The sequence below is a fragment of the Protomyctophum bolini genome, assembly GCF_963924005.1.
Source record: "Protomyctophum bolini genome assembly, chromosome: 19".
Lineage (NCBI taxonomy): Eukaryota > Metazoa > Chordata > Actinopteri > Myctophiformes > Myctophidae > Protomyctophum > Protomyctophum bolini.
In genome coordinates this window covers 15,678,634-15,693,133 of record NC_137880.1, presented here as the reverse complement: position 1 = coordinate 15,693,133, position 14,500 = coordinate 15,678,634, and the positions used below count along the sequence as shown (strand labels likewise).

Below are 14,500 nucleotides of genomic sequence, written 5' to 3'. Positions count from 1 at the left end.
CTAAAAGGTCAACGGCAGAGCAGCTATTTTAAGCGAAGGCATTTGGTGTAGAGGGGGGAAAGGATGGGACCAAGTACAGGCTTCAGGAGGAAGTTCATTCTAAAATGACAAATATTTACATGAAAGAAAAACATGTTATGGGTTAACATGTTATGTTATGCTTATAAATTACTTATATTTCTGATGATCTGAAGTTTATGAATATTTTTATATTTTTAATTATTTGATTTCTTTGGTCCGATGGTAAATTGACTAAACAAAATCCAGCATGCATAAATCCCTACATGCTCTTAACGACAGGAAGGATTGCATTTATTGACTGGAGCATGGCTAGAAGCGACCCGTATTTTTTGGATCGGCGCTAAAAGCTAAGAGCCAGGACCATGTGGGGGTGGGGTTTGTATGCCATAATGCGATTTCAAATCCATGCCATGTGTATTCATTTGACCAGCAGCAGGGGGTCTATCAGTAGATCTAATGTGGGCACAGCCTAATAAGCAAGAGGTGAAAAGGGGGATGACTGTAGGGAGCGTCTGCCCCACTTACCAGTGGTGGAAAGTAACAAAGTACATTTACTTAAGTACTGTTCTTAAGAACAATTTTGAGTTATTTGTACTTCCAATATCCAGTACTTTTACTTCTACTCCACTACATCTCAGAGGCAAATATTTTACTTTTACTCCACTAGATTTATTTGAAAACTTTTGTTATTACCGTAGTTACTTTGTAGATTTTGATTATTATTACAAAACATACAGTAAACACTTCAGCGATATATACATTTCATCCATTTGAAAATAGACGATCTACATTCTACAAGCTCACAATGTGTTGCAGGGTGACACATTGTGAGCTTGTAGATCTGCTATTTTCAGAAGATTTTTAGGCATTTTAGAACTTGAAATGAGACATTCTGCATAAATAATGAGTACATTTACTTTTGGTACGTTAAGTACATTTTGATGCCAATACTTTTGTACTTTTACTCAAGCATATTTAGAATTCTGGACTTTTACTTGTAACAGAGTATTTCTTCCACCACTGACACTCACACAAAGAGCGACACGGCTTCGCTCTGCTTCCGCTCCAGAGTCGCTCTGCCCACCGAGACCTCCAGCTCCGTCAGAGAGATGCCAGGCTGGTACATCTGGCAGAAGTGCTGGGCCTACAGGCAAAACAGCAGTACAGACAGCAGTCGGGATCATTTTGTGTTCAGATGGATTAATCCATCGCATAATCAATGGCGGGGCAAAATGTGTTCTAGATGGCTTCCAAAACAAGGCAATTAATGCTGTGTGCAGAAAGGCAAGCCTAAAAAAGAAATTATGTTCAATGTACAGCATTTACACACACACAGACATACAGTACTACATGTTAATAGATGTTTGTAGCCTATGTGCCGGCACGTAGCTCGAGGACAGCATTGTTAATTTCTGTCCACATGACGTGAAGAAAAACAAATACGATGAAAAAAGATTGTGGTCTCTGCCAAATAAATAATGGAACTTGATATGAAAATGGTTGAAACCCACTGGCTACATATGGAAATGGTAAACAACACAAGTTGAAAACTACACTTTTGGGAGATACTGGTTGCAAGCATAAACTCGGCTAATCGCGACGAGCAAGGTTTCGTCCGGTCGTGATTCTTCGACATGTGAACCAAGTTTTACTGCTGTACCTTCTCTTTGGAGATGTTGAGCTTGCTTCCGATGACCTCGGCCATTCGAAGGCGACTTTCTGGACGAGACAACATTGCTGTGAAGCAGTCAAGAGCCTAGCAAAGTAAAACAGTAAAGGTCAGAATGGTTCATTAATGCATTATCAGGATTGTTATCAGCCCAGGATAAAGACCTGAGATGAACACCACTTCAGCCCATTTGCCATGGGTCACCTCCATGTGCTGAAACCTTTGTTTGTAGCTAGCATTTCAATCCTGTGTTCTAAGTCTGTAGGCTGTGTGCCATGCCTTAATGCTGCTAAGTGCTTAATAAGGTAACTTTAATACTGAAAGTAAAGACTAAGGGAAGCTTGGTAGGGGTGTGCTGCCATTTCATCCATTTTTTACTTTGCTTATGTTTAGTTAGGGAGCTTAGATTGTAATTTTTGTTTGCTTGACACCACGCTACACCGGGCGATTTTGTGCGCGTTTACGCGTATACACACACACGCCTGCTTTGCCTGCTTTCGAGTATTAATAAATGTTCACTTTTTTGGTTACTCTGGTTTGTGGTACTTTAGTTATATATGCGTTACTTAGCCTCTAGACTCCATATAAGGTCGTAACAATGATACTAATCTGTCATTATAGCATGGCGTCGTCACCTGGCGCACTGCTCGATATATTGGATAAAATGCAGATTTTCTGCCTCAGATATTCTTGAGTCTTGACACAAGAAATTATTTAAAAAAAACACTTGATAAACTGAGGATTGCAGTACAGTGGTGTAGTACAGGGTCCCCTAAACGTTCCCATTTGATGTCAAGCAGCCCCAAATAGCCATAGTCTAACTCTATGGCAAAATGGTTATTATTAAAATTATTTTAATAGCTAAAACAGTTCAGTGCTTTGAAAATTACAAACTTTTGACAATAACGGCATGCCCAAACAATCTTACACGAAATGGTGACTTACTTCAAGGAAGACATGTTGTGCTGTAGCTGATGCACTGTTGTCAAAGCTGCTGCTCATCCTTTCACACCACTTCAACAGGTCTCTGCACACATAGTGGGAACAGGTTTGACATTACTATTCAGGAAACTGTATCTGGGACATCAAGTTAATAGCATCATCAATATACTGAATGCAATGAACATACTGTACATTTCATGTATTCAAAGAAGCATCATGTCCATAGCTGGATAGGTGATAATTTGGAGAACATTGGGCAATTTTAATGACATAATTTGCCACTTAATATACTTCATACAACAGCGACAATCTACAAGCTGTGACACGTCTGCGGTTGTGGAGCTGCGATTTTAGATTTGTTTTATGTAAAAACAAATAATGCGTATAATGTCATGCCTAAAATGGAGATGCCAGGTTTTCACATAAAACCGGGAAAGAATCTGTCATTTCATATTCTATTTTATACTTTGGCTATTCTAAAATAGCAGATATAAGAAGCTCATAGCACGTCACGCACGCACGCACGCACGCACGCACGCACGCACGCACGCACGCACGCACGCACACACACACACACACACACACACACACACACACACACACACACACACACACACACACACACACACACACACACACACACACACACACACACACACACACACACACACACACACACACACACACACACACACACACACACACACACACACACACACACACACACACACACACACACACACACACACACACACACACACACACACACACACACACACACACACACACACACACACACACACACACACACACACACACACACACACACACACACACACACACACACACTATATTTTTTTTTAATCGAAGAACCATTGACATAGAAACATAGCTTTTTCAGAAAACTGTCAGGACATAGAAGGCATTTTTAGAATCTGATCTCAGGTCAAAATTGGTTATTTGGCCTCAGATCTTAATGGGTTAACGATGTAAAAACTACACACCAAAATGCATCACTTTTACACAATAAGTGAATGTAAAACATTGAGCGAATGCAGAGCTAAATCCAGCCAGCAAAACTGATCCTAATGATGACCCACATAAGCTGGAAAGAATCCAGTATGGAAGTTAATTGCATTGATCCATGAATAACATACTGTATACAGTAAGCTACGCTGTTGAAGCCAAGAGCATTGGTATGGAAAACTGTCGACACATCGATCCTTCATGAATGCAACCAGTGGTGGGAGAAGGACTCAGGTTTTACACTGCATTAAAAGTATCAGTACCACACCATGTGGAAAAACGCTATTGCAAGGTACAGTATTTGATTAAAAGTGCTGGCATCAAAATATCCTTGAAGGGATAGTTCACTGCCAAAATGACTTTTCTTTCTATCGATTACTCACCTTCACCTCATGGAGATGGTTAAGTTTCACTGACAACCTAGGAAAGTGCTTTATGTTTGATGTATTAAAATAATAAATTATTATTATGGCTTAAAGAGCGGTTGATGCAGATGTGTAGTGGCATGCTTCCCCCAGGTGAGGGGGCTGTTATCAATTTATCTAATGAGGTTGACCCTCCCAACCTCCCGTGCTGGTCTGTGGGTGTGAACCCCACGCCCTCCAGATCAATGGGCCATCGAGCGCCAGCACAGCCCAGTGGCCAGCTAATTAAAATCCACAACACTGACCGGCTGGCTGGCTGGTCTCACCAGGGGACAGATTGGACAGGAATAGGGTCAAGGTGGTCTGTAGTTTAATCCAGTGATTCTCAACCTTTTTGAATTGCAGGGCCCCCCGGTTTGAAGGGGCGCTAGCCCCTCCTATATATTCAGCTAGATGTTCGTCTTACACAAAACATTAAATTCCCATTGACAATGAATTGAGAATTTACGTCATGTTTCTGAGCAACTCGTCTATTTTTGTCTTACACAAACATTAAATTCCCATTGACAATGAATGGAGAATTTATGTCATAGTCTGAGCAAATATACATGTACGATGATAAGAGCGCCCCTCACACATGGGTGTGATTATTTTTATCTCTGGAAGCCCAATCTACATTGTAAAATCCTCAGGGTCAATTTAATTCTCTGAATTACAGACCCGTAAATCTGTTTCGATCATCTAGCTGGGGAGTGGGGACCCACCGCAACTCTCTCAAAGACCTCTGGGGGGGGATCAGTGATGTAGATAGTGCACAGTGTGTGTAGAAGAAGGTGCACAGACTAGAGGTGTTTTAACTCAGGAGCAAAGAAATCACACCCGTGTGAAGTGAGTAGTGCAACTCCGTGGGGGGGTCCCCGGAAGTTCCAGACCCACAGGACCACAGCCAGGGTGCCAGCCCGGTTCCGGCGAGCCGTCCCACGTCCGAAACGGTAGAGAAATAAGAGTTACCATGTGGGGGTCTTCGGGGGTCCACGGGGAGTCCCCAGAGGGGTCCCCAGAACACCCAGGTCCCCAGGAACACGCCCAAAGGGGCCGGGCCGATTCCGGCGAGGCGCCCCACGTCCGAAACGTTTGAGAAATTACAGTTACCGCGTGGGGGTCCCTCTACTGTACTGTACTGTCACTGTACTGTACTGTACTGTACTGGCACACCCAAAATCATCATATATATACAGTTAATTGTACGTGTGTGTTTGTGTGTGTGTGTTAGGTTGCGCACAGGTGGTGAAAAACAACCATGCTATTTTCGTGCTCAGACCCAGGCACCCGGCTAGCCAGCCCGCCAGGCAGCCACACACACAGCTCCGTAAGGGCACTCAAAAAGTATACGCCAGTTGGGAGCATGCTACTGTACGTTATGAAATGTTTAAAGCCCTGACACACTGCAAGTGTCAGATTCATGCTTTATCAAACGCAACACTTTTTTTTTGTTTACATTTATGCAGCCTCACTGGAGACGTCATTTGGACATGTCAAAAGTTCAAAACCTTTTGACATGTCCACACGTGGCGCAGACCCACCAAAATGACACGCTTCAGTGACGCTTGCGTCAGTGACTTTCAGCGTGTCAACATGGGTGGCCTTTATGAAACAGCTAATCAATCTCCACGTGCACACTTCTTAGCCAGCAACATAATATGGAAAACGTTGGTTGAAGATGACCTAGCCTGCCTCCAGAGTGACAACACTCTGGGAATGGACAACGGTCAATGTTTACCAGCACTTGGCTGGTGGCTAGAGCCCTGTTAATGTACCATTAGCACACTGACACACATCAGAGACATGTGCAGTATAAACACAGTGGATATGTTAACAGGGGACTCCCTCTTTCATTGGTGTGTCGCCCAGGTTGTGCCTAAACCCTAACATTTAACTTAACACAAGTGCCAAAACCTAACCTTACCCCTAAACTCACAAACACTATGCCATAACCATAACCCAAACCTCACAGAAACACCGGGAAGAGACTCTCCCATGTTAACAGGTCAGTGGGTGCAATCATTGTGACAATTCCAGGACGAGACACCAATTAATTTCACTTAAACTTTTTACCCAATTTTGTTGTGAGACACGTTACACGAAAACAGCTACCGGTAATCTACATGTTCACAACCTTTGGCCTTTAATGACAGTTCAATTCCATTTATTTTTTTATGCGTTTTGTTGTGATTCAATGCTGTGTGAAATGCTGTTTGCCTTGTGTTTAACTGTTTCTTGCTTCTTGATCTTTTTGTTTTGAGAACAAGTACCGTATTTCATAAGCCCTTCAGCGTTCTTTCATATGGTCTACTCTGTACAAAGTTGTATTATTGCATTTTATCACTGCATGCTGAGCCTCTGGCTCGATCTGCAAAACAGACTAAACAAAGAAAGATGAACGATATCTTTCACAGAAAGACAATGAACAGAAGAAAGTCACATTAAATCATCTTGACAAAGGCCACTAAATATCCTAAGATTCAGTAAAAGATCAGCTGAACCATACTTCAAATAACTGTTTGTTTGTCCATCAACTCCTGGCACAATGAACGATACGTTGAATTCATGGACATTTCTATCTTTTGTGAACTCTGCTTTACAGGCATGCTCCTCATTCGTGCTTGAGACCATTTTATCCCTGAAGTGTTTTAAATACCATAGTGTTTGAATAGAATAGGGTTCATGTGGTTAACAGTAAGTTAATATTGAGCAGTGCATCACCTCAGTGACAGGCCTCGGCCCTCCAGCGACATGGTCTTGCTGTCCTGTGTGGGCTGCTGGTCCGCCTCAGGGGGCTGGAGGAGGCTAGGCTCCTGCTCGGGGTGTCTGTCTCCCGTCAGCTGGCAGTAGATGTCCAGGAGACGGTCTGCCACCACGGCCAGGTTCGGATACCGGCTACACAACACCTACACACAGCAACAAACCATTAAACCAACGTATGCTCATTGGATGGACATTAATGGGGAAATATATGTCATGGAAAAACTAACATTCATACTTAACAAGAGGATACATTTCACAGAAAGTGGGATCATCTGGAGGGTTTCAACGATTAGGCTTTTAACTGGTTCAGACCGTACGACGTGTGGGCACGTCATAACTAATCCAACCGACGACGCATTTTGATATCAAACGAGAGAAAAATTAAAAATAATTGCAAGGCCACCATACTCATTGCTCTTCGCACACCTGTTCACTTCCCTGCAGAAAGAATCCCTCGTATCTCGTAATCTAGGGAGCTTTCCGTTTTGATCAGATAGATATACTAAGGTCTTCATTTCTGACCCGCCTCTCGTTCAAAATATGAACGAGGGATTATTTAGCGATTTTTATCGTAATGAGAGCAAGCAAAAATATGTCTCTGTTTTTTTCGGAACGGAAGGGGGGGGGGGGGCTTTACAGAGTAAAAGCAAGCGACGAGGATTCCCTTCCTGACAGGAGTCACTGTCACTCAGATCTTCAGCCATTTTGAAACATCTTGAAAACAATTAGCACAATTTCTTATCAAAATCATTTCAAATGGCGGTCTAAGGCTAAATACAATTTGGCGGTCCGACTCCTTGACATGAAAATGTTTAAAAACCAATGCTTTATAAAAAAAGAAGGAAAAAAAGAAAAACTTCAATAATGTATGTTTCCCAGAACAGGCCTTGTGTTCAAAGTCAAACCTTTTTCAGCTCATCTCGTGTCATGTTGCCCATTTGGAGCTTGGTCCAGTACTTGTCCAGGAGAGCTGCATGGGTGCTCTGAGGTCTGTACCAACTCCCTCCACTGTAGTACATCCTACCATACAAACACAGTAGACATTACCAACTCCCTCCACTGTAGTACATCCTACCATACAAACACAGTAGACATTACCAACTCCCTCCACTGTAGTACATCCTACCATACAAACACAGTAGACATTACCAACTCCCTCCACTGTAGTACATCCTACCATACAAACGGTAGACATTACCAACTCCCTCCACTGTAGTACATCCTACCATACAAACACAGTAGACATTACCAACTCCCTCCACTGTAGTACATTCTACCATACAAACACAGTAGACATTACCAACTCCCTCCACTGTAGTACATCCTACCATAGAAACAGTAGACATTACCAACTCCCTCCACTGTAGTACATCCTACCATACAAACACAGTAGACATTACCAACTCCCTCCACTGTAGTACATCCTACCATACAAACACAGTAGACATTACCAACTCCCTCCACTGTAGTACATCCTACCATACAAACACAGTAGACATTCTCAATTACAGTAGGTGTGCAAATGTTAATCAGGCTAGTAGATTTAATCAATTATCAGTGACCCCTGACAGGTGGCACCATCGTGAGGCTTTTCAGCTATTGCTTTCAATGGTATGACGTCACGTTCTCTTTCTACTGTATATAGCAGCTCTACCGCACAACAAGTCAGGATGCGTTGTAGGGATGTCGCAATCACGTTTTTCTTTTGCTCCCGATCCGATTCCGATCATTTGATTTTGAGTATCTGCCGATAGCGTACCATTGTACCATAGTACAATATCCAAAATCACCGACAATATCATGATATGGATATAATATTCATATGGTTGTACTGTAGTACCATAACAAAGTAGGCCATAAGTCGTCAATCAGAATAATCAAAAATCAAAGTGACATTCTTACCTCCGTGTTGCAAAGAACTGAAATCCAGGAGCAATGTCGATGCAATCCTCCCGTCCTGGAATCATCAGCTTTTTATTCTCCATCAAAGGCAGCAGCACAGAGATCTGTAGAGATGATCATTAAAATGAAACGCTGTTCCAATAGTAAGTAAGAGGTGTAGGATGACAAAGAGAATACTTCTGCATAATACTAGATTCTATATCATCCTAGAAATATGCTTCTTGGCCCGGGAGGTTAGCTCAACTGTCTGGGCACCTAGGCTGCCAAACCAGCCGCGGGTTCGACTCCCGAGCCCGGCGGCCTTCGCTGCGTTCTCTCTCCCCCTTTTCCTGTCAGTCTACGGTCACTATCAATAAAAGGCATAAAAAGCCCCAAAATGCTTCTTTAGTTGAGATGAACATATTTCTGCTCTAATTCTCTTTGCATGTTACCCTCTCAGAGTTAAATGAGCAGTGAGGATTTCACAGTGTGTAGTTACTGACCACATCCAGTGGTGCGTGGTCAATGTCTTCCAGAAGGATCCAGTGTCCTTTGGATACAGCCTGCGTCAGGGTCCCAGGCTGCCACACAAACTTCCCGGGTATGTCTGTGCACCGGTACATCCCCAGCAGCATCTGCAACACAGCAACATACACTGATAAATACTGCTCAGTTAACACATTAACTTGCAGGTATAAATTAATTAATTCTTCCGCCACTGCCAGTGTTTTTGGCAGTGAGGATATATCATAAAAGACCACATGACGGAGATCTCTGTCATTGGTGGTGAAGTGTTGGATTAGACTTGACATAGAACTCCGTCCATGGCAGGGATATCACTCACAACCCCTTTAAAGAGGAGTAGTTTGCCCACTTATTTTATCAGTTACACTTGATGACCGGGTCATCGGTCAGTAGGAGGATATTCTGCCGGTCTTGAAAATGTTTTATTGTATGGCAGTGCAGGTCCAGCCACTGTGGAGACACTGTGGTCTGGTGTGTTGCACCATCCTGCTGCTCTGTGGTGTGGTTTAAACCAGAGTCTATGGGTTGTAGAAACTGGCTCTGAACACACCGGTACAATACACTTGTTACACAAAGAACAGGTCTTGACCCGGCAACCCGCTTGTTACAAACTCATCAGGCAGACTACTGTACTTTTTGATTGCATCCTCCATAAGAACTTAGATGAACCCCATGAAACCTTGGCTTGAATTCATTCTTTTTTCGTCACACCTAAGCCAATCATTTGGAGACCGGCAAAGTCTCTGGTAAGAGACTCAATTGAGTCCATGGGGCTATTATGAAACTCCTACTGAGTCTTTGATACGGTCAACAAATTATTGGCTTAGGAATGCGACAAAAACAAAGAAGTATCCATGAATTCAAGGCTTCATGGGGTGTGCAATTGAAGAATGCCCAAATGGAAGAATATTACCCATTATGGTCCATTTTGTTCCATTGAACACTGTCAGAGTTACATTGAATGAACACAGAGGATGTGATGGTGTAGTCCGACATGGTTTCAGTGTTCCTTTTACTGTACCTTGCTGTCGGTTTGATCCCCGAGTTGGACTTTGAGAATTTCTGTAGCTTTGGTGTGTCCTGTGACGGCAGCCATGAACTCAACCAGGGCGGTTTTACCACATCCAATAGGACCCTCAAGGAGGACGGCTTTCTGGGAGGCCACTGCCAGCGCCAGTCTCCTTAGATTACGGCACGTCGAGTCCACAAGCACCAGATCCCTTGGATTAATCTACAGAGAATGTACAATGTCAATTCAAAAACACTACTTGCTGATGGCATAGTGGATTGGTGCTTGTAGATTTTTCACAGACAGTGTCATATGCCTGTCTGCCCAAGTATAAAATAGAGCAGTGGGGTTCTTGAAGGGGTTCCGGGGGGTACCCAGCAGCATTAGTTAATGCAGCACCACAAACAGTTTAACAATTTTAACCATATTTCATACTTAGGTATAACAACAAGTCTTCTATTCAAATTCACATGGTGTGCACAGACCTGCTCTGTGTGTCTAGGTGATATCCTGGGCAGTACCACGCCGCACACCGCCACGACATTCTGCGACAGGTCCTCCGACACCACCTGACCTCGGGTGAACTTGTTGGCTTTCTCATGGCGCCACATCACCGAGCCCTGATTGGCCAACACCAGAGCCTTTTCTACCTCCAACTGCTGGGTTTCTTCCAAAGACCTGGACACGGATGGAAAGCACTCATGACCACCATAGAAATGAGGGGTGCAAGCAATTTAATCGATTATAAAAGCTATACAGAAATTAAAATAGGGTGCATTTTGCATCCCAAAACGCAGTTTATATTTAAGGGACGCAATAAAACAACGACCTCTGCATCCACGGGATGCAGTACTGTACTACTGTACTGTTTTTTATTCTAGTTTATTTTGCTATCTTTAGTTATAATATAATCATTTCTGAATATAACCACATTATAACCATATAAAATGAAATGGGAGATAAATGCTGCAATTTGTAAAAAATGGCAAAATATGACTCCTAATGTCGTTGAAGTGGGACTCATAAAATATCCCTGAGACTCATCTAAAAGGTCATTATAGGTGAACATTTTCAAAAGTAGTAGCCAGAAGCCAGTATTTTAGCCTGTAATCCTTTACTATCGCCCACCATTCAGGATGCAAAAGCCACCATTACAACGTGTGAACGTACTTTATTTTCATGTGCAGGATCTCGTCGCTCGTCAGCACCTTTTTAAGAAAGATGGTTTTCTGATTATCCGTCATGTGAGAGATGAGGGCTAAACAATGGGCCGTGTACCTGTTGGACACAAAGATAAGACATCAGTATTAGCTGATTGCACAAGCAAGAAATTAAAGCAATCTACCGCATTACAGTATTTTAAATAGCAGTGACAGTAATAAAATAGTAATGATTATCATCATTGTGAGATTGAATAAAATAAATATTATGTAATGTAATGTGTCTATATACTGTATGATGAAAAATAATGTCTTTGTGTAACAAAGGGACCTCTATTTTCTACAAATTTAAAACAATGGTAACAAAACGACAACTGTACATATGTGCCAAGTAAAAAAAATAATTTAAACAACAACTAAGACATTATCCACAAAGAAAACAGACAATCTACAAGCTCCCAAAACCTTGCAGTGTGACCTTGTTGATCGGCTATTTTCACTGTCCGACGTGTATCAATTGTAGGCCTTTGCTGCTTTTTGAGCATCAACATCGCCAATAATGAACAACATGTCCAAAATGGGGACGCCAGGGTTAATGTGGTTAAGGAAACGAATGAAAACAAAAAACAGGGAAAAGTCCCAGCTAAAGCAGCCAACCACGCACCCTCGAACCATGACATCGCTGGTGAGTAGCTGGGATACACAGGCGCTCCAGTCCCAGAGCACGCGGAACTTGGCACAGTCACTCTGGAGGAAGCGCAGGGTGGCACCCATCAGGTCACGTAGCTTCATCCTCCTGGGCCCGTACTGGACAGAGGAAGACTCCTCACTGGTGAAGAAGAGCCTCTGGAACACTGGCGGAGCATCGTTGAAGTACCTGGCAGCAAACCTGGAGGCAGAGAGAGAGCCCATTAAATCAAAAACAACTTTTACAGTTCTGAACCAGTTCATTTTCAGTGGAATCACTCTGAACTGGTTCAATATTAGGCGGGACAAAAGAACCGAACCGGTTCAACCCCCGTGGAAGAGGGGTCCCCAGCTAAATTATTGACAGATAGAAACCAGATGGACACTTACAGGTGAAACGGACCGGAATTTGCACTTTGCAAGAGGCTGTCTATGACAGGATCACACTGCGAGAGTGTGTGTGTGTGTGTGTGTGTGTGTGTGTGTGAGTGATAGATGACATGGATTTTACAAACCGCTCCTACACTATGTGGAAGTCCACATAACGTCCTAGTTTACTGAATACGTTGATGTTGTGGGGATGGCCATTGATGCTTTCACAAAATATTTACCGTACAAGAGATTCTTGATCATTATCAATAATATCCATATGATAACTGGTAAAGGCAAATAACAGAACAGCTAGAACAGTCAGGTATGTTGGGATTTTACATCACTTACTGAACTACAGCCATTAAAACGAAATAAGATTCCAGGCAATATCTAGTCGCATACTGTACCACTATATGGATATCACTGCTGTTGGAGGGGAAACTTCAAGAGTCATACTGTATCATGTCCTGAACTGTTACTTTTCAGGATTCAAAGCTAAAATAGTTTATATTTGTGCTACTTTTGTGTGACACTGTACAATGACAATAAGTAAGGACATTAGTTTACAGGAGAAAAAACATAAAAAGTAGAAATATGGAGATACCCGAATAATATTCAATATTCACAAATGGAACCAAATGGACCCTCAGATTTACAGACCTGCATGGGTCCATTCAATCCCCTAGGAATCGTTAAGGGAACCGTCAAGGAATCGGACCGTTAAAGAGGGAAGCTTTAAGGAACATTATGTTATAATTTAGCTATTGAAAATAGCAGATCTACAAGCTCATAGCACGCCACTTGCTATTTTTGAAAAGTCGTTAAAAATGTGGCGCAAATCATTGAATATATATTTCAGAGCGAACATTTTTAACTAAAATATTTGCTTCTGGGGGGTCCCTGGAACTACATATTTTGAGATGGGGGTCCGTGGCCCAATAGAGATAATTATGGGGGTCCTTGATATGAAAAAGGTTGAGCACCACTGACATAGAAACATGGGGGTTTTCAGATTTTTATTTTATTTAGAAGCCTTTTTTATTGACCTCAGTACAAAATGGTTTAAAATCCTAAAAGGATCCCAACCGTAGTACTGTGAGGGGAACATGGTCCAACTTACGCCTGAGCATCAGGACTGACACCGAGGAGTTTGCTGAGAGCCACACACAAGCGCTCATGGAGATCATGGTTGATCCTCCCTCCTGATTTCACCCGGTCTGCGTTCCTCTCCAGAAGGTCCAGAAGGAGGGGTCGAAGATGCCGAGCAATGAGCAAGGTGTAGTCCTTCTCCAGCAGCAACTTGGCCAGATATCCCAGAATGCACTGCCTGTCCTGTTGGCTCCATATCTGACCCAAGTCAAAATGGCCCAGAATGAAACATTAATGTTTGCTCACAGCAAAACAACAAAACAAAGCCAGGCACAAAAAAACTGTATTTCTTTGACTCATTTCCACTCACTGCCTAAACGACACTGCAACATGCATTCAAAGACACAATGTTTTTTTGTATTAAAATTAACATTATCAGTGTGTGGAGGATAAATGTGCATACACCATGGAAGATGCGCTCAGAATCACAGAAACAGCTCTAAACAAAAACATTGTGCTCCTAACAAGTCGGTGGGAGAGCTCTTAGCTTACCTGCTTGGCCAAATATTGGCTCAGTTCGTTGTGACTTTTGTCAACATGTCTGGATATGGTGCCCAGTGATGACAGGCTCAATTCTAGGTTTTCCATCGTAACATTTGTCGTTCAGTGGAAGGAGCCGATCCAACAACCTACACAACCAAGGACTGTCCAGGAGCGACCAGATATAAGTTGTTCTATTATTGAAGTAAGGTAGAATAAAGAGTGCGCATCGCTTAGCTTTGCTCTGTCTGATCACAACACACACACACACAAGCACGTTATCCCGTGTTAAAACCCTGTCCCCACATGTGAGCAGAGCAGAAACCCTTCCGGGTCGATCTGATGCTGTCGCGTTGGGGCTGACGCCATGAACAGGCGACAACACACTCAGTTTTACAGCTCGCTCTGG

General features: G+C 42.7%; 1 protein-coding gene across 1 annotated transcript in view; it reads right to left on the bottom strand.

Annotated features, from left to right (window-relative positions):
* Window positions 1–14,370, bottom strand: part of mdn1 (midasin AAA ATPase 1) — an 82,055-nt gene extending 67,685 nt beyond the window's left edge. The window contains exons 1-13 of the mRNA XM_080791158.1: window positions 14,104–14,370; window positions 13,583–13,809; window positions 12,068–12,292; window positions 11,414–11,521; window positions 10,729–10,921; window positions 10,256–10,465; window positions 9,213–9,344; window positions 8,731–8,834; window positions 7,734–7,848; window positions 6,787–6,971; window positions 2,636–2,717; window positions 1,682–1,777; window positions 1,053–1,165 (exon numbers count right to left, since the gene is read on the bottom strand). Of these exons, the coding sequence (XP_080647284.1) occupies window positions 1,053–1,165; window positions 1,682–1,777; window positions 2,636–2,717; window positions 6,787–6,971; window positions 7,734–7,848; window positions 8,731–8,834; window positions 9,213–9,344; window positions 10,256–10,465; window positions 10,729–10,921; window positions 11,414–11,521; window positions 12,068–12,292; window positions 13,583–13,809; window positions 14,104–14,199 (1,886 nt within the window). The 5' untranslated portion in view covers window positions 14,200–14,370. The remainder of the gene's footprint in view (window positions 1–1,052; window positions 1,166–1,681; window positions 1,778–2,635; window positions 2,718–6,786; window positions 6,972–7,733; window positions 7,849–8,730; window positions 8,835–9,212; window positions 9,345–10,255; window positions 10,466–10,728; window positions 10,922–11,413; window positions 11,522–12,067; window positions 12,293–13,582; window positions 13,810–14,103) is intronic.
* Window positions 14,371–14,500: the final 130 nt, after the last annotated feature.